The 22960-nt window shown below is 42.2% G+C and overlaps 1 protein-coding gene and 1 long non-coding RNA gene across 3 annotated transcripts in view; both read left to right on the forward strand.

Annotated features, from left to right (window-relative positions):
- The window catches only part of PI4KA (phosphatidylinositol 4-kinase alpha), a 57018-nt gene extending 37424 nt beyond the window's left edge, over nucleotides 1–19594 (forward strand). The window contains exons 29-54 of one of the 2 annotated variants that reach the window (XM_027689744.1): nucleotides 636–728; nucleotides 1095–1251; nucleotides 1523–1650; nucleotides 2873–3031; nucleotides 3287–3438; nucleotides 3978–4085; nucleotides 4823–4950; nucleotides 5031–5150; nucleotides 5807–5886; nucleotides 6029–6222; nucleotides 6948–7038; nucleotides 7510–7677; nucleotides 8228–8281; nucleotides 9507–9627; nucleotides 9921–10050; nucleotides 11524–11594; nucleotides 12464–12536; nucleotides 12683–12753; nucleotides 13319–13428; nucleotides 14045–14149; nucleotides 14613–14738; nucleotides 15015–15135; nucleotides 15806–15965; nucleotides 16918–17007; nucleotides 17869–17952; nucleotides 18904–19594. In XM_027689744.1, the coding sequence (XP_027545545.1) occupies nucleotides 636–728; nucleotides 1095–1251; nucleotides 1523–1650; nucleotides 2873–3031; nucleotides 3287–3438; nucleotides 3978–4085; nucleotides 4823–4950; nucleotides 5031–5150; nucleotides 5807–5886; nucleotides 6029–6222; nucleotides 6948–7038; nucleotides 7510–7677; nucleotides 8228–8281; nucleotides 9507–9627; nucleotides 9921–10050; nucleotides 11524–11594; nucleotides 12464–12536; nucleotides 12683–12753; nucleotides 13319–13428; nucleotides 14045–14149; nucleotides 14613–14738; nucleotides 15015–15135; nucleotides 15806–15965; nucleotides 16918–17007; nucleotides 17869–17952; nucleotides 18904–18955 (2946 nt within the window). In that variant the 3' untranslated portion in view covers nucleotides 18956–19594. The remainder of the gene's footprint in view (nucleotides 1–635; nucleotides 729–1094; nucleotides 1252–1522; nucleotides 1651–2872; nucleotides 3032–3286; nucleotides 3439–3977; nucleotides 4086–4822; nucleotides 4951–5030; nucleotides 5151–5806; nucleotides 5887–6028; nucleotides 6223–6947; nucleotides 7039–7509; nucleotides 7678–8227; nucleotides 8282–9506; nucleotides 9628–9920; nucleotides 10051–11523; nucleotides 11595–12463; nucleotides 12537–12682; nucleotides 12754–13318; nucleotides 13429–14044; nucleotides 14150–14612; nucleotides 14739–15014; nucleotides 15136–15805; nucleotides 15966–16917; nucleotides 17008–17868; nucleotides 17953–18903) is intronic. The other variant, XM_027689745.1, reaches the window with a different exon arrangement.
- A 617-nt stretch (nucleotides 19595–20211) lies between these two features.
- Nucleotides 20212–22960, forward strand: part of LOC113970551 — an 88801-nt gene continuing 86052 nt past the window's right edge. Inside the window, exons 1-2 of the long non-coding RNA XR_003535201.1 lie at nucleotides 20212–20510; nucleotides 22068–22227. This is a non-coding gene — a long non-coding RNA (uncharacterized LOC113970551). The remainder of the gene's footprint in view (nucleotides 20511–22067; nucleotides 22228–22960) is intronic.

A 22960-nucleotide genomic window follows, 5' to 3' on the forward strand; every position in this document is an offset into this window, starting at 1 on the left:
GCAAACATGGACAAGGCAGAGATGTTTTAATGCTTTCTTTGCCTCTGTCTTCAACACTGATGATGGGCTAAGGGGGTCCCAGTGCCCTGAACTGGAGAATCATGGCTGTGAGAATGATAAACTACCAGCTGACCTCAAGCTAGTGCTTATCTGCTGATCCAGCTGGATCCCTCTGTGTCTGGAGGTCCTGATGGGATTCATGGAGCTGGATGATGTCATCACGAGGCCTCTCTCAATGGTTTTTGAACGGTCTTGGGAATCTGGAGAGGTCCCAGTCACAGCAGAGGTCACAGCACCAAGCCTGACAGAGCTCAAGGAGTGTTTGGACAACGCTCTCAGGCACATGTTGTGACTGTTGGTGTGGTCCTGTGCGGGGCCAGGAGTTGATTCAATGATCCTTGTGGGTCCCTTCCAGCTCAGGATATTCTGTGATTCTGTATCCATGGAGTAAATGCACATGTTCCTTTATTGAATTTTTATCAGTCTTGGTCCTGTTGTACCTCACAGTCCTGATACTACTCCTATTATAAGCATAAGGAAAAGTAAACTTAAAATATATGTGAAGGGATAAAAAGATAAAGAGACAAATGGTTCGATATGAACAGTATAAACACTTTCATGTGGTCTGGTCATAGGCAACCCAGCTCACTGAAAGACCAACTTGTGTGAAGAGGGACTACTCCAACTTCATGGCTTCTCTTAACTTGCGCAACCGCTACGCCGGAGAGGTGAGGAAGGATTTCTTGGGAATGTGGGGTGTCCACAGGCTCTGGCCTGGCTTTTCAGGGGTGATTCCCTTCCAACTTACACTAGTGTATGGATCTATGTTATATGAAGCACAGTCTCTAAATCCCTCTAAGATAAAGAGTATCATTTTCCTGGGTTATTAAACAGATCATTTTACTGTTGGTCTTGCAGATAAAGCTAAAGATTACATAAAGTTAAAGATTAGATTGCAGATAAAGCTAAAGATTTAGTAAAGTCATAACAAAAGATGCCTCTGTTTGTGGAGCTCCCAAATCAGCACATGACCAATACCTAACGAGATTCCTAAAAATACTGTTCTCTGTTGAAAAACCCATTATATTTTACAGGTTTCCGGAATGATTCAGTTCTCAAATGCTACAGGACAAACATCTGACCTGAATAAACTGATGGTCAAAGACCTGAATGTTGCTCTTGAATCAGGCAATACTGAAAGCTACACCCAGGCCATGTTTAAATTGACTGCACTGCTAATAAGCAGCAAAGGTAATGAAAACCAAATGGAGTTCTGCTTTCTAGCAGTGAATGCCAAGAGTAATAAACTACAGAAACTATCCATACAACAACCCAGTACACATCAACTTGAAGCAAAACTGTGGTTTGAGTTTTTTCAGTTAGGCTTATAATGGGGAAAAGCCTTCTTAAACTAGAAGCTATTTATTAGGAACTGATTATTTCATACTGTGCAGGCCAGTTTCATGCTGATGTGAAAAGCAGTTATTCTGTTGGATAAATCTGAGTGAATGTTTGTTTTCAGACTGTGATCCCCAGCTCCTTCATCATCTGTGTTGGGGACCCCTGCGAATGTTCAATGAACATGGCATGGAAACAGCAATTGCTTGCTGGGAGTGGCTGCTTGCTGCCAAGAATGGGATAGAAGTGCCGGTAGGAAGCAATTTAACAACTCTTTCTCTGCCCCTGCAAGGGGGAAGAGAGGAAATTTCGAGAGATTCACAAATACTGTGAATCTGTGTCGAGTAAGGATGATAAATGCATTGTTAATCACTTTAGCCTGCCAGGAAATCTCTGATCATGTATTGTTGGAAGCCTGAGCACCCTCATGAAGTGGACTGTGAGAAACAGATCTTTCTCAGCAGCATGAATGGTACAGCAGAAGAAACCTGTTAGGATCTCAGCTGTAGAACTTACTTTGTGGATGAGATGCCTGAGCTGTTCATGGGTCGGGTCTAGACTATCACAATCTATAGAATGGTGTTTTAAATCAAAGAGAAATCGGTGTCCCTGCTCATTAATCAGAATGTCCAGTATCTGGCATTGCACCCTTGCATAAAATAATAGTCTTGCACGTGTCCTAATCCTGTAACAGGCCAGACCAGTTGTATCTTGGGAGAGGGGGATTAGTGTAACAGAAATGAAGGAACTCAGCGTGGTGTAGTGACAGTCCCCACACAGCTGAGAGAGCTGCCTCTGGTAATTGCTTTGCCTAGTGATTGCTAAGTGTTTCACTTGCTGGAGATAATCATCCAACTGAATTTACTTAGGTGAGTTTACACCCACATTTCAGTGCTTAACTTCTTAAGCATCAGTTTCATTTTTTCTCTTGGGCTTCTGGGAAATGTCCTTGTGTCTTGTTTAGTAGAACAGATAAGCAGCCTTGGTTGCTGGGTCTCCCTACTACCAGGGGATGCTCCCGAGAGCAGGATCAGCAAAACTGAATTATGTGCCATCTGTATGTTGGGCACTTCTTCAGCTGTGTGTGCTCATGGGCCAGACTGTGTCCTGCAGTACGTGGGAACCTGGCTTGAGCTTGTCTCTGCTGGCCTGGTGTTGGAGGCAACAACCTTTAGTGGAGCTGGAGGATGAACAGCACTGGCTGCTCTGACAGTTCAGTCTCCTTAGCTAAATACAGTACCCTCAGTCTTCCTGTTACAAGCTGAAATTCTGGGGGAACCTCTCTTTTGTAATTTAGGATGTGAAGGAAACATTTATTTTGGGTGGGATGTACAGACCTGTCTCTGCCCCCCTGTTAACACAGCAGTGAATTTTAATTGATGTGGTAGATTCTTGTGTGTGCTAAGAAGAAAGGTTGTGCTTTCCATATAAGATGCTCTTGAAACAAGAAACACTGTTCCCTTCCTTTTTGCAGTTCATGCGGGAAATGGCAGGAGCCTGGCAAATGACAGTGGAGCAGAAAGTTGGCCTGTTTTCAGCAGAGCAGAAAGAAGCAGATCCATTGGCAGCCTCAGAGGAGAGCCAGCCAAGGCCCTGCCCGCCAGAGGTGACCCCACATTACATCTGGATAGAGGTGTGTATTTCTTCTGCAATGTCCCACCTGTGGCAGTGCTGCAGTGACACTGTTACAGCTGCTCTGCACTACCTGCTCTCATGATTCAGGAAAGGACTGGAGTCATGGTGGTAGTGCTGCCTCAAAGGCAGGAGACGTGGAGATGAGCACAACAACTGAGGGGGAGAAAGGTGTTTGAAACAGAAAAGACTGGGGGTGGGGTTTGAAGTGAAAAAAGGTCGGAGGAGGCATGGTATGTCTGTCTCTCTTTCTCAGTTTTTGGTGCAGAGGTTTGAAATAGCCAAATACTGCAGTTCTGACCAAATCGAGATCTTCTCCAGCCTCCTCCAGCGCTCGCTGTCCCTGAACATCGGAGGGGCCAAGGGCAGTTTGAACCGGCACGTGGCAGCCATCGGACCCCGATTTAAGTGAGTAGTTTGGGGGTTTGCCTTGGTGGAATCACCGAAATAAGATTATAGGGAGAAGAAATAAAGTTAGAAATAAGGTTACAGGGAGGTGGGAGAAAAGAACTAAATACTAAATATACAGCATATCCTTGGCTTCAAGTGATGAAAATTGCTTCAAAAGCCTGCAGTGCTGCAGAGTCTAAGCTCTGTTTCCTTTCGCTAACTTTAGCTTGAAAGTAATTTTTTGGTGGCTCAGGAAACTTCATGGGATAATTTCGTATAGTAAATTGCCCACATCATGGATCTAGTCAATGGATCAGTTGTAGATGATTTTGCTCCATTAGTTACTTTCACTTTCTGTGACTTGACGCCTTTCATTTTCTGTGGTTGAGTGGTCACAGCTTGAGGAACAGACTGATGATAATGTGAACAGTTTGCCAAAAGCTCTGAAACAGACCCTTCTCAGGCTACAGTTACAGTTGTAGCCACGGTTTGCATGGTGTTGCATTGGTCACCATTTTGGGAATGCCACAATTTTCATTCTCTGTTTTGCCTGTTAGGTTGCTGACTCTGGGTTTGTCTTTGCTCCATGCTGATGTGGTTCCAAATGCAACTATTCGAAACGTTTTGAGGGAAAAGATTTATTCAACTGCCTTTGATTATTTCAGGTACTTTTTTATTTGCAACTACTCACTGAAAATCTGTTTGTGTTTTCCCTGAACCTTCAGCAATACCTCAAAGCAGCAGCTTTCTTTCTCTTCTAGTGATTTAACTTCTTCCTTTCCTTTTTCAGTCATTTTAACAGAAACTTTTCTTGTGCTTTTTTATAGTCCATAAACTACCTTAAAGAGGCTTAGATATTAGCTTCAGGTTTTATGTGAGGTTTAAAAAGCAGTATCTTCAGGAATGTTTCTGTTCTTTTTTTTTTTCTTTATTTTGGAGTTTATTCGATGCTCAAAACTAAATTTATAAGATTTATAAGTATCTAGATTTATAAGATTTAAAGAATTGCTGTTACACTGTGTGTAGCTGAAATACAGTTTCACTGTTTTGAAAAGACACCCACACTGAATCTGATGATTTCAACATTTGACACCAGCACAACAGAAGATAATTTAATTGATAGGAATATCTGAATGTGAGGAGGTCAGTCAGTCCTAATATTAACTTCCAAATGAATCCAGGATGCTGACAGACTGCTGCCTTAATTTTCAGTTATAATTGGAAGTTTGTACTCTTCAGTCAGACATAACAAAGCCATGAGGATAAAACGTAGTGATGTGTGGTCTCATCCTTGCAGATTATGGTCAGAAAAAAAATATGACTTGATTAGGTTTGTGAGGATTTCTTTTTTTATTTTCCCAAATCCACTCAACATCACCATTATTTGTGTAATTTTTTCAAGTTGTCCTTCAAAGTTCCCTACACAAGGGGAAAAGAGGCTTCGTGAGGACATCAGCATATTGATCAAGTTTTGGACAGCGATGTTCTCAGACAAGAAGTATCTGACTGCCAGCCAACTTGTGCCACCTGGTGAGTTCCTCTGGGTGCTGTTTCAAAAGCCTCTTGTTTCTTTGATTGGATTCTGCATCAGATCTGTGCTCTGTCCTTAGATAATCAAGACACCAGGAGCAACCTGGATATCAATGTTGGATCTCGGCAACAGGCTACTCAAGGATGGATAAATACTTACCCTTTGTCCAGCGGCATGTCAACCATATCTAAAAAATCAGGTATCTTTTTTTATTGTAACCAGCTCATTGCAGCCAATTTTACACCATAGTTTATAGTCAGATGTTGCTTAAAGTCAGTGTTTACCTTTAACATCAGGCTCATGTTTTTCTGGCAGTGTATTTAATTACCAGTGCCAAACTGGTACAGGGGCTGGAAGAAGTCTCACTGGTAGCAAACAGCAAAATTCTGAAATCACCTGAGTGTTTTGATAGAATGTTCAATTCTGTAGTGCAGAACAAATAAGACTGGAGATCAAGATGTATTGAAATCCTGTAAGGAAATTTCTTGCTTTGTGGAAACGTGCCCCTAGTGCTTTTTGGGGACAGCGGAGTGACATCAGATTATGGGCTGTGTTTGTGTACAGTTGTAAAACTACGTGCTCTTTCCTTTTAGTAGACTGTCATCTTTCTAAAGTGAATGCACTACTGGCTAAATTGATATCTCTGTAGCCTTTTGCACTCTGTATATTGAGAGAACAACTGTACAGCGAGCAGCTGCAGTGCTGACTTTTCTGCAGTCACTGGCATCTAAATTACAGATGTGTCCTGTGGTTATTCAGTTCCTCTGTGTTAATGTTGCCAGGTGTGAACAGTTTGGAAGCACCATTTAATGTGCTGAACAAAGCCACTGAAAACTTTTTTATCCTTTTCTCAAGGAATGTCTAAGAAGACAAACAGGGGTACCCAGCTGCACAAGTACTACATGAAGCGAAGGACATTACTGCTCTCATTGCTGGTGAGAATCAGAAGGATGGGGAAGCTGCGTGGATTTCGAAGCCCCTGTTATTGTTTCAGGATACATAAACTGAAGTATGAAAGTGAGGGTGTTTTTCTTCTTCCAGAAAACACATTTTTCCTTTTTTTTCTGTTTCCCTCAGGCCACTGAGATTGAACGCTTAATCACATGGTACAATCCACTGTCTTCGCCTGAGCTGGAGTTGGATCAAACTGGAGAGAACAGTGTAGCAAACTGGAGATCTAAATACATCAGCCTTAGTGAGAAGCAGTGGAAGGATAATGTAAATCTGGCTTGGAGCATTTCTCCTCATCTTGCTGTACAGCTGCCTACCAGGTGAGATATTTCAAAAGAAACAACTGATCCAATTAATTCTGTGAGTATATACAGTAAGAACTGATGGCACTTGCTTCTGTTTACAGCCCCTTGCATACTGTCACAGCTGGTTGAAACCTCTGAAAAGAACCAGATTATTTAACAGGCTCATTTGGCTCAGTCACTAATGAAGTCCAACTCCCTTTCCTACCACCCTCTCTTTGCCAACACTTAGACAGTGTTTGGTTCAGAAGAAATCAAGTTTGGTTTTTAATAACATTCAGCCCATTAGCAAACATAGCATTTAATCAGTGCTAAAAGTATCTTGGAATGCAGTGTTCTAGCTATATATTGGCTTTCACTTTAAGAAGTATTTATAGGAGAACTAGCATAGTTGGCTTCGGAAGGGAAAGGAAATTCTTTCCCCCTTACAACAGTGATGGTTTTGCCAAGTAGAGTTCTGCCCACTGTGTTTTGTAGAATCCAAGACAGAATATCTGAGCCAAGAATCCAGTAGTGAAGTGGGCTGAAATACTACTGGTTTATATAAAAACACTGGATGAGGACCCATTGTTTCAGAATCCTCTTTCAAAAGCATATTGGTCCCTCAATGTGCATTATTTCATAGTTGGATATTTGTTTATTAAGCATATAATCTTCTGCCTTTTGTTGTCCTCATCTTCTCATAAATACAGGAGGCCATCAGAAGTTTCTAATAATGTTTTTGCATTCCTGGTTATACTTAGATTTAAGAACACTGAAGCTATTGGAACAGAAGTGACCCGGCTGGTTCGGTTGGATCCGGGAGCTGTCAGTGACGTTCCCGAAGCAATAAAGGTACTTGTGAATAATTGTACTGTTACAGTCTGGACTTAACACACGAGGAGACTCGTCATGCTGATCTGCAGGGAAGCACTCGAGTCATGTGAAGGACAGTCTTGTCAGAGCTGCCTTCTCTACATCACCTGTAAAACAGGTGACAGAAAAGCTGAGCCTTCTTTGACTCTTTCAAAAAGACTCATTCTGTCTTCTTTCTCCCCATGCTAGAGTGATCTAGCACAAGCTAGATTATGCTTTTAGTAACCTGACTTCACTCACTCCATCATGTTCTGAGAGATGGGCAATTCCAGCAATTCGGTTTTCATGGAGGAAGTGCTTTAGATAGAATAGCTGTGGTTTTGTAAAAGAAAATGTACCATGTTTCACTTCCCCTGTTACAGGAAGGTGTATGGTAGGTTGCTGTCTGATGTGCACTACCCAGACATTAGTGAGCTTTCAACTCCTAACTTGTCTGACCTGCTTTTTCAGTACCTGGTGACCTGGCACACGATTGATGCTGATGCACCTGAGCTCAGCCATGTTCTGTGCTGGGCACCAACAGATCCACCAACTGGCCTTTCCTACTTTTCAAGCATGTACCCACCTCATCCTCTGACAGCTCAGTACGGGGTGAAAGTCCTGCGGTCGTTTCCTCCGGTGAGTTCCAAGAAAGCCTCAACACTCCAGGGAATTCATGGCCTGAGTCACTGTGGCCACAGGCTTCGTTCTCATGCCGTGGAGAGACGTGTGCTGGATGGGCACAGCACATTGCAGAGTGGGCACAGAGTGGGATGAGAAGCTGAGGTTGATTGTCCCACGTGATACTGACTCATGTACTTGCAGCTTTTTCGTTGTAAATCACACTAAGCTGAATTCCTCAGGCTGCCCTTCTCAGATTGTTCCTTTTGAATCTTCTCTCAGTGAGAAGGTGTTTTTTCTAAAGCAGCAGAAAGCTGTTTTTTTAACACTTGTCAGACTTGTATTAGGACTGTGAGGTACATGATTATTAATGGTACTTTTGAGGGGAGTAGCTGGACAGAATAATACCTTGGTTTGAGGAGTTGGCATATATTTAGTTTAAAATAAAGAGGCAGTGGTATTTTGTTTATCACCTAACTGAAGGCAGCTTTTCTCTGTGCATGTGACCCATCTTCCCTTCTAACTACTTAAAGAAAACAATAAACCCCTGCCATCTCTTCTCTTTCAGGATGCCATTTTATTCTACATTCCACAAATTGTGCAGGCACTTCGGTATGACAAGGTGAGAATACGAAACAACTCCATGTGAACAAAACAGATTTTTAAGGCAGCTTTTAGACTTAAAGCAGCAAATAAGACAAAAATTAAGCTTAAAGTAATGCTGCTAATTATTGTCCTATATCTAATAGATAGAAGAAAAATTATTGTCTCTAGAGGCTGGCTTGCTTTGGATACACCTCTTTTATGAACAGGTAAACTTGAGAAACCAGAGGTTATGTAGCTCATCTGTCAGGAAAGAGATTTTGTTAAGGGAAGGCCCAGATGAGGACTTATCTAAATAAAGCTTCTGAAGGTCTGCATGAGACAACCAGTCATAATTAAGTCATTATCCTTATTAATTTCTCTGTGGAGTTAAACCAGAGAAGACATCTAGGGGTGGCTTGTGCTCCGTCATGTGAACGAAATCAGACCTTAGCTTCATCTTACAGAAACCAGAAGTAAAGTTGGACAACCAAGTTCATTAATGTGAGCTCGTTATCTGTGAACTCTGGGCAGTGCATTATTTTGAGGTGGAGGCGTCCCCAGCCCACAGTGTAGGTGACTGTATAGAGTTATTCTGTGAGCACTTTGCATAGGTGAGTATCCTCTGCAGTGCAGAGCACAAACATCAGACATCTGCCTGTTAATATCAGTCAAACACAGAAACCTTTACAGACTACAAAAGTAGTTGGAAGTAGAGGAAAGGGAATGCAGCTGTTGGAAGGAATAGGATTCCCTTGTACACTTGAACTTCTTTTGAGTTTGTTCTTACATTCCAGAATTTTGCTGGAACTGTGCCAGAACATGCAGTTCCTGCCCCCAAACTGTGCAGTCCATGTGACCCTCTGTAGATTTCTGGTATTACAGGAGCACGTAGTGATGCCAGGCAGGAGCAGAGTCTCTGATACATTGTGCTTTGTGCTGTGCTTTGCACACACACTAGAAGATGCTCTAAGCTCAGAGATTTGAAATCCAAATAGAACAGATGGAAAATGGTAAAAAGGTGGGAAGGAGGTTGGTTAGAATGACAACATAGGTCAGTAATAAAGCTGAAAACAGTTTAAGTCAGTTCCCTACCTTTTAAAATACACTGTCATTCTTCAAAGGTCTTGAATGAGAGTGCAAAGGTCTTTTCTCCATCCATTTAATACTTTCTGGGTTTGAAGAATAGCTGTTAGAAGCAGTAATATTGAGTCTGCTAGAGCCGTGCTGACCTCTGATCCTTACTGAGCTGGATGTGGTTGCAGATGGGTTACGTTAGAGAATACATCCTGTGGGCAGCTGCCAAATCCCAGCTCCTGGCTCACCAATTCATCTGGAACATGAAAACTAATATCTACATGGATGAAGAAGGACATCAAAAAGATCGTGAGTGCTTGAAAATATAATCTGACTTGACTCCTTTCCTTGTCTTAGTTCAGACTAAATCTCCTTCCTGCTTCTTTCTTGGCAGGAAGTTTTAGCTGGAAGTTTTCTTTCATTCCTAGAGGTAGAGCCCATTCTGCATCAGTACCTGACAGAGTGTGTCAGTGGAGACACAGTGCTATTTGCATCAGTGCCTGTTTGTGAACACTGTCCAAAGGGGGTTATTTCCATTACCTGTAACATTTGGCTTTCAGAAATAAGCTTCTGACACAGATGCTCCCTTTTCTCACATGCAGCTGACATTGGGGAACTTCTGGAGCAGCTGGTAGAGGAGATAACTGGCTCGTTGTCTGGCCCAGCCAAGGAGTTCTACCAGAGGGAATTTGATTTCTTTAATAAAATCACCAACGTTTCAGCCATTATCAAGTAAGTGTTGTACTTCAGAAATTGTGCTCTTTTGGGGCTCACTGTTCTGTTCATTACCAGTTCCTAATTAGAGGCTTTTAAGGGTATTGAGGTAGTGTTTTCAGGGGAAAAAAAAAAGGAATTATTATTTATATGATAATAAAAACCTTTTTTTTGTCTTAAATGTAACTTAAGAGTTGTAGTAGGATGCAAAGGGTCGTTTTAGCTTGACTTTCAGGGATAATTCATATCTGCTGTGATCTCAGTGCTCATGCCTTGGCCAGCAGTCTGTCTGAAACAGCTACAACTCCATGAAATTGTCATTTTCTCAAAGAGATTTCATAGTGCAGTGTAATACCAAAATGATTGTTCTTTTTGTATATGCAAGTCTTTTACTTTCATTTGTAAATTGCGGTTATGGAGAAAGATTTGGTGTCATAAACACTGGACTGTTGATCTCTTAGAACTCAAAGTCCCACTCATAGAGAAATTCCCACTCTTGACTGTAAATTTTGCAATAAGATATGTAATTTAACTTTGATGAAGCTTGTCAGTGGGTGGCAGCAGCTCACCACGAGCTCAGTGTCTGTAAGTGGGGTTTCATTGCATGTTTTTAAAACACTCTCTGGTGTATGAAAGTATTTGAAAGTCATATAAAATGTATTTTCTGGAACGTAGAACATACCTCTCTTAAAATGAAGCTTTGCAAATCACCAGGATAAGGGCATCAGGTTAAAGGACACTTACATGACAGAAACAACCCAATATTCAGTACTTTCTCTGGGCATGTGAAGAAGTTTTCACCCAGTGGGATGAGTTTCAAGGAGGGGGTTAGGAGCTGAATGTCTTGATATTTAGAATTAAATCAAGTGTTTCTAAGTATGAAGTCATGTTTGAGCAACCAATGACAATTGTGCTTTGCAAGCATTGCATTTTGCACCCCAGCCTTACAACGAGTCTTATTTTTGTGCATCACTAGTGTAAAGACAACACAGAAGATGCTGTTTGCTTTGTAGATGAAAGAAATAAATAATCTGTGATGATTTAATTATCTGAAGTGTTATGTTGCTGCTTCAGTAATCTGCTGTACTGCTTAAAACTAGAGCATAACTACTACTTATCAGCTGCCTTATCCTGGAGTAAGTTCCACAAGAGAAAGTTTTGTTGGCCTAACTATAGCAGTGCTTACAAAGGTATAATTATGCTCAAATATGTGTCAGGAAGAGCCTTCATGTATTTCACTCACATCTGTTATGTTGTTTGGGTTTGGCAACAACTTGTGTGTCAGATCAATGTTAAATCTACAAAGCAAAGACTGTAACCTTCGTTAAGATCGAAAATGTTCTGGTCAGGTATTGAGCCTGTAAGTTCTCCAGAAGTGGGGCAGGAAGAAACATTTTTAGTGAAGTTTGTGTAAGTTTGGAACAAATTTGAGGCTGGTACATAGAGTAATATCTAGTATGCAAATAAATAAAAGATCATTCATCTTTCTAGGCCATTCCCTAAAGGAGATGAAAGAAAAAAAGCTTGTTTGAGTGCTCTGTCTGAGGTGAAAGTGCAGCCTGGTAAGAAGTGATTTAATCATATAAAATCATGGGCTTTTGCTTTCAACATGAGTACCGTGTTTTCTGCAAGCAAATCTTGAAATCTCTGCAAATGGCAGCTCTCAGTTTTGGTGCTGGTGGCTGTTCTTCTGTTGTAGTTTGGTTGTTTCTCTGTAGAAAAAAAATCAAATATTTTTTACCCATCCAGTAATTTCTATATGATGCATCAAAACTTGCCCAAAAGCAAGTTAGATAATGCACATCATAGATAGAAGTAGAAATGTATGTCTGAAGAGGAAGGATAAATAAACTTTTTCTTTGTACCACCTTCTTTTTTAAGAAGATGAGGTATTTTTGAGAGGTTTTGCTGTCTCAAGAATGAAGCATGTCCAGTTCCTTTCATTCTCCCCTTTCTCCCATCATGCATTCCTGTGAAATGTCATTATCTGGAAGTCCTTTCAAATCTTGAACATATATTTTCCCAGACCAAATCTTCTCTTTAAAATGGAGTTTGATGACAGTTTTTCCTGATCTCTGTGTAAGAGGTCTTACAGTGTTGGGGGCTGAGGGCGCTCCCCAGGGCACTGGGAGCTGCTGCCACATCTTGTGAGGGACTGTTGTAAGAGAAGTCCTCTCTGTACATTTCTGTGGCACAGATTCTGCAGTAGTACCTCAAAACTGTATTTTATTAGTTTCTGGCAATCACCCATTAATGCACAGGATCCTGTGTCCTTCATGGCTCACAGACTGTAATGGCCAGTTTTTCTCTAACATTTTATTTAATTCAAAACTATGTACTGAAGTTATAGACACTGACATCAGTTACTCTCCAACTTGCACTGTCTCACCAGCCAGTGGATTTGTTCTCAGCTGTCTGCTCCATTTTGCAGGCTGTTACCTGCCCAGCAATCCTGAAGCCATTGTTCTGGACATTGATTACAAATCAGGAACTCCTATGCAGAGGTACCATGCTCTTGTTAATTCTTTTTTATATATATATATATATATAAATTTATAACGTTAATTCATGATATTCAGATATTTTTTCTATATAAATTCTTGTTTGGCTTATACTCATCATCATCATCTTTGTTTTTGTTACAATTTAGTGCAGCAAAAGCGCCCTATCTGGCCAAGTTTAAAGTGAAACGATGTGGAGTCAGTGAGCTTGAAAAAGAAGGTTAGTAACTGCATCTTAATGACTGACACTCTAATTAATTAGAGTCAGCAATTCCTTTAATGTTGCCTACTTTTATTGACCTGTACTGCTGCAGTAAAATTATTTCCATGTTGATCTTCATCTGCAGTGGTTCAGCTGAGAAATGGAACTGTGTCAAAGAGAGATGAAAATTCTGAAAATTTAAATCCTTTTTTAAGCAAGCCACATAGGGATCTTGAAGTTTAACAGTTATTTCAGACTAAAATAAAAAGTGATGACCTTTACCTGGTTTTTAAACTGTAATAAATACCAGGTTTTGGCAGTTTTTTCTCATAATACATTGTGTGGGATGCTCCAGCTGACTGGCTTGATGCAATGCAGGCATTTATCAGGTGTATCGTGAACACTAGTTTGAGATGTTCCAGTTGACAAAGGGAACTATCTTATGGTACTCACCTGGGAAGGCAGAAATATCTGTGATGCACCTGCAGTGAAATGTTGTGAGTTTGAGTGCAGAAGGCTTGTCATGATGGGAAGTTACTAATGAAAGTCCATGTCTGGGTTTTGTGTTGTGCTCTCGTTGCAGGTCTGCGCTGTCGTTCTGATTCCATCGACGAGAGCGCAGAAGAGAAGGTGGACAGCAAGAAGATCTGCTGGCAGGCAGCCATCTTCAAAGTGGGCGATGACTGCAGACAGGTACAAAGCTGTTGGCACTTACAGAACACAGATTTGTAGCTGACAATATGCAAGAAGAAAATTATTTTAGTATAGAAATATTTTTCTTTGGAACTTTGAGAATCACCACTAGTTAGGGACTGAGGGAGAGAGCTGTGCTGTATCCCTGGAGAAATAATGGTTTGGTAATAAAGGCCATTCTTTCAAGACAGTTTACTATGTCTTACAATTCCTTTTCAGAGTTTGTTTTTCAATTTTTCAGTATTTACTATTGGTAACGTAGCAATAGTTCCCAAGGTGGGATCTTGTACATTGAAGCTCGATGGGTTTTGATTAAGAGGGAATGTTGGTTATTATCTCTGGAGTTGTTAGTAGCCCTCTTATCAAAAGGTGATGGAAAGTTTGTTCTTCTGAAGTCAGCAGTTAAATCATCAGTGTTGTTTGCTGCCCACCTAAACAGCATTTATCAGTTCCCCTTTTGATTTCCCCCAGAGCCACAGTGCATGCACAAGCACACATCTGCAGACCTGCTGGGGCAGCTTAATGTGCACTTCAGAGTTCTTCAGAGCATTTTTGTAATCTCATTTATGACCCGTAACCCCTGTAATGCTTGTGCCATTTTTCTCCTGTATAACAGGACATGTTGGCTTTGCAAATCATCGATCTCTTCAAGAACATCTTTCAGCTGGTAGGCCTGGATCTTTTTGTGTTTCCATACAGAGTGGTGGCCACAGCTCCTGGGGTAAGTGGGCAATTAACTGTAGTGCTGTAGAAAATAGTTCCTAATTAAAAAAGACTTTTTCTTCCAGCACATATAAAAATTCCATATTGCAAGGAAGTACTGCCCATGTCGTTTATGCCAAATATTTGAAGTACCAGCAGTAAAAACAGCCTTTCCTTTACTGCTTCCTGCTTTTCTAAAGCTTTTGGCTCTGAAATTTTGCTGCTTGTGGTTATTCATGTTTGCTGTTTGATTTTTGGGACTACATTGTGCAAGTCAGTGGAAAGTCACAGAGCTCATCTTATATTGCATGGAAATCCTAAAATAATGGATATACTTTTTTATAATAAACTAGAAATTCTGTATTTAGTGATCTATAGGCTTCCCCACATTTCCCAGAGGACCTGTATGACTGCCAGGAGCCATGAACGAAATATATTTTGGGAGTGTGCTTTACAGACCTGTTTCTCCTCTTGCCCTCCAGTGTGGTGTTATTGAGTGCATTCCTGACTGCACATCCCGTGACCAGCTGGGCAGGCAGACAGACTTTGGGATGTATGATTACTTTACAAGGCAATATGGAGATGAGTCTACCCTTGCATTCCAGAAGGTAAAATATCAGTTGGCAAGCACAGCAAAATCTCAACTGAGAAACATTCTAGCTATAAGCAATAATGACAGATAATTGGATAATGACTGCCATAATGCCGTGTCTGGTTTCTGATGCTGATAATCCATTTTTAGCTATGAGTGAGTTAACTAAATAAGTTACTGCAGCTGTAGATGTATGGAGAATATCATTGAACATTGCTTCAAACTAAAAACTTTATTCATCTGTGTCATCTCCTGATGGAGAGTTATTAAATTCCCTCTGTTGTTTGTACAGGCTCGCTACAACTTCATCCGCAGTATGGCTGCCTACAGTCTGCTCCTGTTCCTGCTCCAGATTAAGGACAGGCATAATGGCAACATCATGCTGGACAAAAAGGGACACATCATTCATATTGGTCAGTCATATGCATAGCTGAATTTCATTCTTTACCCTTCCCTTCTGCTGTTAAGTATTGCTGATAAAAGATAGTAAGATAAGAAGCCATTTCCCTTTGGAGATCAATCCATATACTGATTTCACAGTTGGGAAACGTACGTGGATGTTTCTGTGCCTGTTCAGTGTTGTATATTTGTGCTGGCTGCTTCTGTTTAAATTTAGCTTTGCAAAGTTTAATCAGCTTCAGGAAAGTATAGACACACATATGTATGGATTACACATGTATACATAACTCATACATGCATACACATGTATGTGTGTGTGTATATGTGTGTAATTATAGAAACATGTCTTTGGATCCCTTTCATCACTGTAGGGGTATGAATTAAACCTGACAAGTAAATTTATATAATTTTGTGAGGCTGTAACCTCTGCTTTGTCTTTGCTTTTCTGGAACTGCACAGATATTTCATCAAGGAGTTTATTTGATATCACCATTCTTACCTCTAGTCTAATGTCATGGTGATGATGCTTTTGTTGGTGTTGCCACACTTCACCAAAGCTTTTTTCTGGTTGGAGTTAAAATGTTTGTATTAATACATGAAATCCACCTCTCCTTTCTTCTGTCAGCTTTAACAGCACACAATTAACCAACAAAGTTATGAGGCAATTTATCTTTTTGTGCACAGATTTTGGATTCATGTTTGAAAGCTCACCTGGTGGAAACCTGGGCTGGGAGCCCGACATTAAGCTGACAGATGAGATGGTGATGATAATGGGAGGAAAAATGGAGGCAACTCCATTCAAATGGTTTATGGAGATGTGTGTCAGAGGCTATCTGGCAGTCAGGTAAGGTGTTCTTAACTGCTCAAAAGTGGAAGTGCTTGCATGCCCAAAACCAGATGAGAAGATAAATAGTAATAAACCTTTATCTGTAGGGGGTCTGAGCCTGTTGGACTGTCCTGTTTACATCTTGCAGACTTTAAAACAATGTAATAATCCTACTGTTTTAAAGCTTATCTTTGTGGTATTTTTTTCTGTTGTTACTTTATGTTTGAAAATTTTATATATTCAATTCAAAAATGTGATGTTACACACATTTCCTCACACCATTTAATGTACTTTTGCGTGTGGGTGGGAGGAGGACTGTTCAATACAGTTTAAATAAAAGCTCTTTCTATCATGAGTTTAAAGTATTATTGATATCTTACAGAATTGAAGTTTCTTCAGCTAGGAGCCCCAGAGGGGCTGGCTTGGAGTCAAGATAATTTGGTTCCCTGAGGGGGAACAGTCTGGACAAAGTTTTGTGTCAAGGCAAATGTGTCACCCAAGTAGTTGAGTTATAACTTGGTAGATAATAAATGTTGTGAGTAGGAGGACAGGAAGGAGAAGGGAAGCTGGGCCAATGTAGCAAAGAATTACATAGAGTAATTAGGAATTAAAAGATAATATGTTCCTGTTGCTGCCTTCAGCCTTTTGTGCTGTTTTGGTGCACTGATTCACCTTTCTGATACCAAAGAAATGTTGTTTGCTAAAGCACTGCTTTGTATAATCCTTGACATTTCATCTTGCAGCATTCTGAATATTTGGGAGTCCAGCAGTAAAGGAGTGAAATTTAATTAAGGTGACAGATTGCAAACAATGGTGTAGCTTCACCAGCAAATGTAAGAGGATTATTTGTGTTGATTTAATTACAGAAAAAGGTGTGATCCAGCTCGTTGAACTCCTCAGCTTGCCTGCTGTAGCTGCTAAGGCTGCAGAAGTTTGAGTGCTGTATCCTTTTTGTCCCCTTTTTCTCTAGGCCTTACATGGATGCTGTGGTCTCACTGGTTACACTCATGTTGGATACAGGGCTGCCCTGTTTCCGAGGGCAGACAATCAAGCTGTTGAAGTAAGTCAGCATGTCTGAACTGGAAAATGTGTTCATATGTTCTTCACAGAATTTATATTGCCACAGCTTGTGCAGTGAGCATAGGTGTCGTGCTACTCAGATATCTTAAACGTCCTATAGTTGTAAAAATAGGAACTTGTTTATAGAATATCTCAGAAAGTAAGAATTCTAGAGAGTCCATTTTGTAGAATTAAGGTCAAGCTGTTCAGTGACTGTGCAAGTACATGGGTTATCTTTAAGTCTGTAGGACCAGCAAAATAAAACTGTAAATGAAAGATTTGCTTTAATTGAGAGATGATGTGTTGCAGAGTCTGTCCTCTGAAATGAGGTCAGAGTCTGAATAACAGCATCTTAAAATTTGTTCTACAGATAATGCAGTACTGAATGGAACTAAGAAGTAACATGCAACAGCGTAGGCAAATACAGTCTCTAATGTGACACTTTAAACAGCCCTTCAGGTTTATGCCTCCACAGTTCACTCCAGAGTGAGCAGAGTTAGCTCAGCATTTCTTGCTTTTAACTTTCTGCAGTTTCCTAAAGATAAGCACAGATTCATGAAGTATGATGGGCTGGAGCTCAAGGGCAGTACTAGGTACAAACATATTTTAAAAGCAGCAGCTGCCTCAAAAGAGGGATTGGCTGTTCCTGGAGTCACCACTAGACTGGTGAAAAGTTCACAGCCTCTGTCTCCACTATTAGACTATCAGTATGTGCTTGTTAAAACGTTATGTAATTTGTACCAGGTGGTCTCACAAGAAGTAGGTACTTGCAGCAGCTGAGCTTATGCAAAGACACATTTGTATCACGTTCAAAGGAATCTTCACTAATTTTCTCCTGCTTTTTGTGATTTTCTGCATACAGACACAGGTTCAGCCCCAACATGACTGAACGGGAGGCTGCAACTTTCATCATCAAGATCATCCAGAATTGTTTCCTCAGCAACAGGTTTGGCATCTATGCATGTCTTCTCCCTGTGGCTAAAGGAAGGTCATCAGGCTTTGAGCAGAGCTGAAAAATAGAGTTTTATCAGTCAGATATCAAACATTTATGAGTTGTTGATATTTAGATAGTGTAGGATAGCAGCTTTACTTCTGAACATGCTGCATCTCCTCACTTTTACACTGGGAAGGAAGACTTAAGCTAAGGCTGGTTAGTCTAAAGAGTAAATGTCATAGTTAAACATCTTAAGTGCATGTTTTGTTATCCCAGATAATACAGACTGTGGAGAGTCTAATACAAACTTGTGTAGTTCCATGTGTGGTCAGCTCGAGACCAGTACCACTCATTGGCTCAGATACAGCCCCTCTAGAACTGAATTGGATGTTCCAGTTCTTGCTGGTGCACCTACTCAAAATCTTAGATGAATACTGGGGACTTTGAAGGCAGTAACACTGCTGTGTGAATGCCCAAGGCCAGCTTAGTTCTGACAAGCTTGAGCTTCTCTACCTGTGGCATGGTTAGTCTGTGACCTGAATAAGCTCTGCCCATGGATAATTGAGTTATCTGTACAAGCTGAGATTTGTTTGCTCAGTCACTCATCAGAGATGCTACTATTAATGCTGTTATTTCCTCTGCACTTTTATTTTCAATATTAGCATTTTCCTGAATTAAGATGACTTTTATTTCCACATAATCCTGTCTCCATGCAGCCCTGATGATCTTGCTTCATTCATTATACATTTCCTAGCTTAAACAAGAGCAGGATGTTTTGTGCTGTCATAACAGTTAACTGGGCCTTCATAATACCTTCAAAGCATGGAGGGCTAGTTTTGATTAGCAGCTGATTTCCTTCACCCATGTTTTGTTTCTGTGTAATGCTGATTAATGTTTCTGTGACAATGGGTGGAGTGTTTTTTTAAACTTTGACTTACTTCTGGCTTTGCTTTTCTTCTTTAGGAGTAGGACATATGACATGATCCAGTACTACCAGAATGACATCCCATACTGAGAGACACTAGAGATTCACTGCCGAAGTGCAACGTGCAACCCCGTGCCCTCACTCCAAACTTGTGATAAATAGGAGACGCTCTGTCACACCTCGCTATCTTCCATCTTCCGTGTCTACATGTGGGTACATGTTTCCTGGACAATGCAACAATCAGTCTGATTCATTCCTTTCTGTATACCAGGTTATATATATTTCTGTTTTTCCCTGGATTTTTGGAGTTGGGTTGCAATCACAATAAAAATTGTACTATGATTATGAATGTGTGAAAGAGGCAAAGCTTGAGGAGTTTGATAATTTTTCATGCAATGCAAGGATTTTATAAAACCTTTAAAACATAAATAAAACCCTTTCCTGCACAATCCCACAAAATGCCATGGAAGGGAAGAGTATGGATTTCTCTTTGGAAACAGAAATGTTAACTTGTTCCAATTTTACTGTAGAAAAAGCCTGATAATCATCCAAGGTGGTGATGTCTGTGTAGCTGTGTTCATACTTTGCACTGTACATGGTCCCCGCTACGTGGTCAGTATTTCATATGTACATGAAGAATGTATTTTTTCCTTTTGTGTGTTTTAAAAGAGAGACTCTACTGAAGATATATTTAATCTATAAAATGTAATAAAAGACCTTAGACTTTGTGTCTGTTGCAAATCTTTTGCCCTGCGCTGTTTGTAGTTTATAGACATGACTCCACAGGTTTGTATACTGTTCATTATTATTATGGCCTTTCTTTCTAATGGAGAAATCTGATTTCTTCTTCAGCTGCTTGTCCATCTTAAATGACATTTTTTTGTTCATAAAATAAATGTTTTGTGCAAGAGCTGAAACGTAGGACCAAGGATAAAGCTTCCCCGTGTTGCTGACAAAGGAATCCTACCCTGGGCTGGGACACGGGTCTTTGGGGTCCTCTTTCTACACGCCTGTCATTCTAGAATGGGCTCTTGAAAACGCAGGCTGTCCCCTCTTTAGGTTTTTTATTCCCTCTTTAGGGTTTTTTCCCCTCTTTAGGGGTGTTTCCCCCCATGTCCAGCCCGTGCCCCTCAGGGGCGGGGCTGGCGGGGCCCTGGGGCGCCCCCTCGCGGCTGCAGCGAGTGCGGGCACCGGGCTGAGGGGAGGGGGCCCGGCCCACAGCGGGGCCAGCAGGAGACGAGGGGGCCCAGCCGTGAGGGGGACCGAGCCCTGAGGGGCGACGGGGACACGGGACACAGCCCCGGGGAGGGTTCGGCGGTGAGGAGGCACAGCCCTGAGCGCTGAGGGACGGAGGTGTCATAAGGGAGACCCAGCCCTGACGCGTGAGGAGAACACGGGACGCCGCCCCGAGAAGAGCTCAGCGCTGAGGCATGAGAAAGACCCAGCCCCGAAGAGCGCTCAGTGCCGGGGGACAGAGGTGTCGTGAGGGAGACCCAGCCCCGACGCGTGAGGAGAACACGGGACACCGTCCCGAGCAGCGCTCAGCGTTGACCCATGAAAAAGACCCAGCCCCGAAGAGCGCTCAGTGCCGCGGACGGAGGTGTCATGAGGGAGACCCCGCCCTGAGGCGGGGCCGCGCCGTGAGGTGGGTCCAGCGCTGAGGCGGGTCCAGCCCTGAGGGTGGGGCTGGGCCGCGCCCAGTTGAAGGAGCACGGTGTTGCTATTCGCGTGAAGGTTTCGCTTTTCGAGGGGTCGCTGTGGCCCCTGGGGGCAGAGCTGGGGCTGTAGGTGCCCTGGCCGGGCTCCTGGGGCTCCTCGGGAGCTGGGCTGTGGCGGCGAGCCGAGCCGTGCAGGGTGGTGTGTGTGTGAGGGGATGGTGAGCCAATGATACGGCTATACCCCTTGGTAGTGTGCCTTTTTGAGCACCTCTGAGTCAGCTCTTAGGTGTCCCAGGGTGAGTTTCTGCTTTGCTGAGGGAATTCCCAGCGTGTCCCAGGGAAGCTGGAGCTGCTAAGGGGGACTCCGTTATCCCGCCTCCAGGCTGGCTGGGGAGGTCGCTGCAGCTCAGGGAGCTGCTCTGCTGTTCTCGCAGCTCAGGGAGCAGAAGAGGGGGCAGCGAGGGCAGCGTGCCTTAGCTCTGCCTTTGGGGTGGGTGTCGTGCGTGGTGCAGAGAGGGGCCTGGCCCTTTTCCCACTGTGGAAGGGCTGCAGCCCACCTGTTTCATTAAAAAATTACGCCTGCTTTTGCCATAGGTGTTAAAATGGGTCTTGTCTGTTGCCTGTGCAGTGAGTGGCTCGCAGCAAGGTGGGCTCTGAACGGCTTTTCTCATTAGCAAAATGGGGAGCTGCCACTGGCTTTGTAAAGAGGTTTGGAGGACCACCAGGGAGAAGTAGTGTGCAAGAACTGCTTTAATTATTGATTTAATTTAGCTTTATTATATAAGCAACTGGGACATGGAGTAATTTTGGTGCTCTGTGCCTGCGGCCAATTGTACCTATTTAGGCTCCATAGGAAAGGAGCTGATTGACACTACAAGTATGGTAAACTTCCTCACACGTTTCCTGTAGTGAGAAGCAGGTGGAGTGATGAAATGTGAAGGTTTCTACTCTTCTCAGGGGAGGTGATGAGGAGTTCTAATATTTTGTTAATTCAAGTTAATGCTTATGTGCATGTATTTTTCTTTCCTGCACCTCAAAATAAATGCACTGTGTAAAATGAAAACTCAAATGAGTTTCTAGACCCAGAGAAATTAAAGCAGCTGGAGTCAACTGCATGTGGTGGTCAGCTGGAGTTACTGCAAGAACAGGCTTGTTTGCAGTAGTGTCTTAAAAACTCCAGGATGACTGCATTTGAGATAACTTGAGATAACTTCTGCTCTGAAGCTTGCAGAAATGTTCTGAATGTGTTAAAACTCCATGTTAATAGGAATGATGAGCTCCTGGAACTTCTTTCCCTGCTGTGGTGTCAGGGGAGCTTTGGTGTGTGCCTGAGCTCACCTGACACCTGCAGATTTTGTTTTTACGAGTTGACTGTGCCTTCTTCCCCTCTCCTCGGGATTCCTTCCCACAGAACAGAGGTGGGAGAAGACTCCCCTATAACTGAGCATCCATGGAGGGGATAAGGCTGTTTACACTTAATCATGCAAGTCAGCACCCTAAACATGATTTTTCCTACATGGAATGTGTATTGTATCTTCCTCCAGGGAGACTGAGGAGGTGAGAACACTGAGACGCTTCATGCTTTGGTGATACTGAATCAGTGCAGCTGGAGACAGCACAGACTTACCTCGCCTTCATCCTCCCACCAGGGAAGGATATGTCCTTGGCACAAGGAGGCTGGCAGGACTTTCAGAAGTTACTCAGGTAATTAAGAACAGATGGAATTAAGACCTAAATGAAGGTATTGTGAAGGTTTTTGTCTCTGAACCTTATGCCAGAATACATCCTGATGCCTGCACAGTCCTGGGAGAAAAGAGGCATCAAAAAGAGGGAGAAAACCTGCTCTTAAAAACAAAAATTATCTAAGGAAAGATGCTCCTATGGTTTCTCCACTCTCAGAAATTCCTGGTCATGGTGAGAGACAGACTTCCTGGGCTAATACCCACTGCAGTTCTTTCTGTGTTGGCCATGCATATAAAGAGCCCTTAAGAAAGGAGCAAAATTTATAGTGATTCATTTGCATCTGATGGACCCAGAGTTCAGAGCTACTGGTAACTTGATCAGCACTATTCAAATGCTAATCTCATTATGTGTGTTAGAGACTGAAGCGAAGCAATCCACCTCCATTAGCACAACGTGCCTGTGTGATGTTCTGGCTGGTACCAGGGTCGTGGTACCCCCTGCAGACACCCAGCACATGCTGCATAGCATCAGGGTTGATGTGGGCAGGGAATGGGAGCTCGGTGGAGGAGCCAATGAAATGAGCAAACATGGGAAGAGGAGCTAGAGTTCTCTGTGGAAAAATGCTGGAGAAGGGGGAAGGGATTGTGGTCCATAAGGAATGGTTTAGATTAGACTTTTTTTTCTTTTTCATCATCCTTTCCCCTTGCTTCCACATGAACACTCTAAAAAAAAAAGAGCAGTAAACAAAAGAATT

The sequence above is a fragment of the Neopelma chrysocephalum genome, unplaced genomic scaffold (assembly GCF_003984885.1).
Source record: "Neopelma chrysocephalum unplaced genomic scaffold, ASM398488v2 Primary Assembly neopelma1_77, whole genome shotgun sequence".
In the NCBI taxonomy this organism is placed as follows: Eukaryota; Metazoa; Chordata; class Aves; order Passeriformes; family Pipridae; genus Neopelma; species Neopelma chrysocephalum.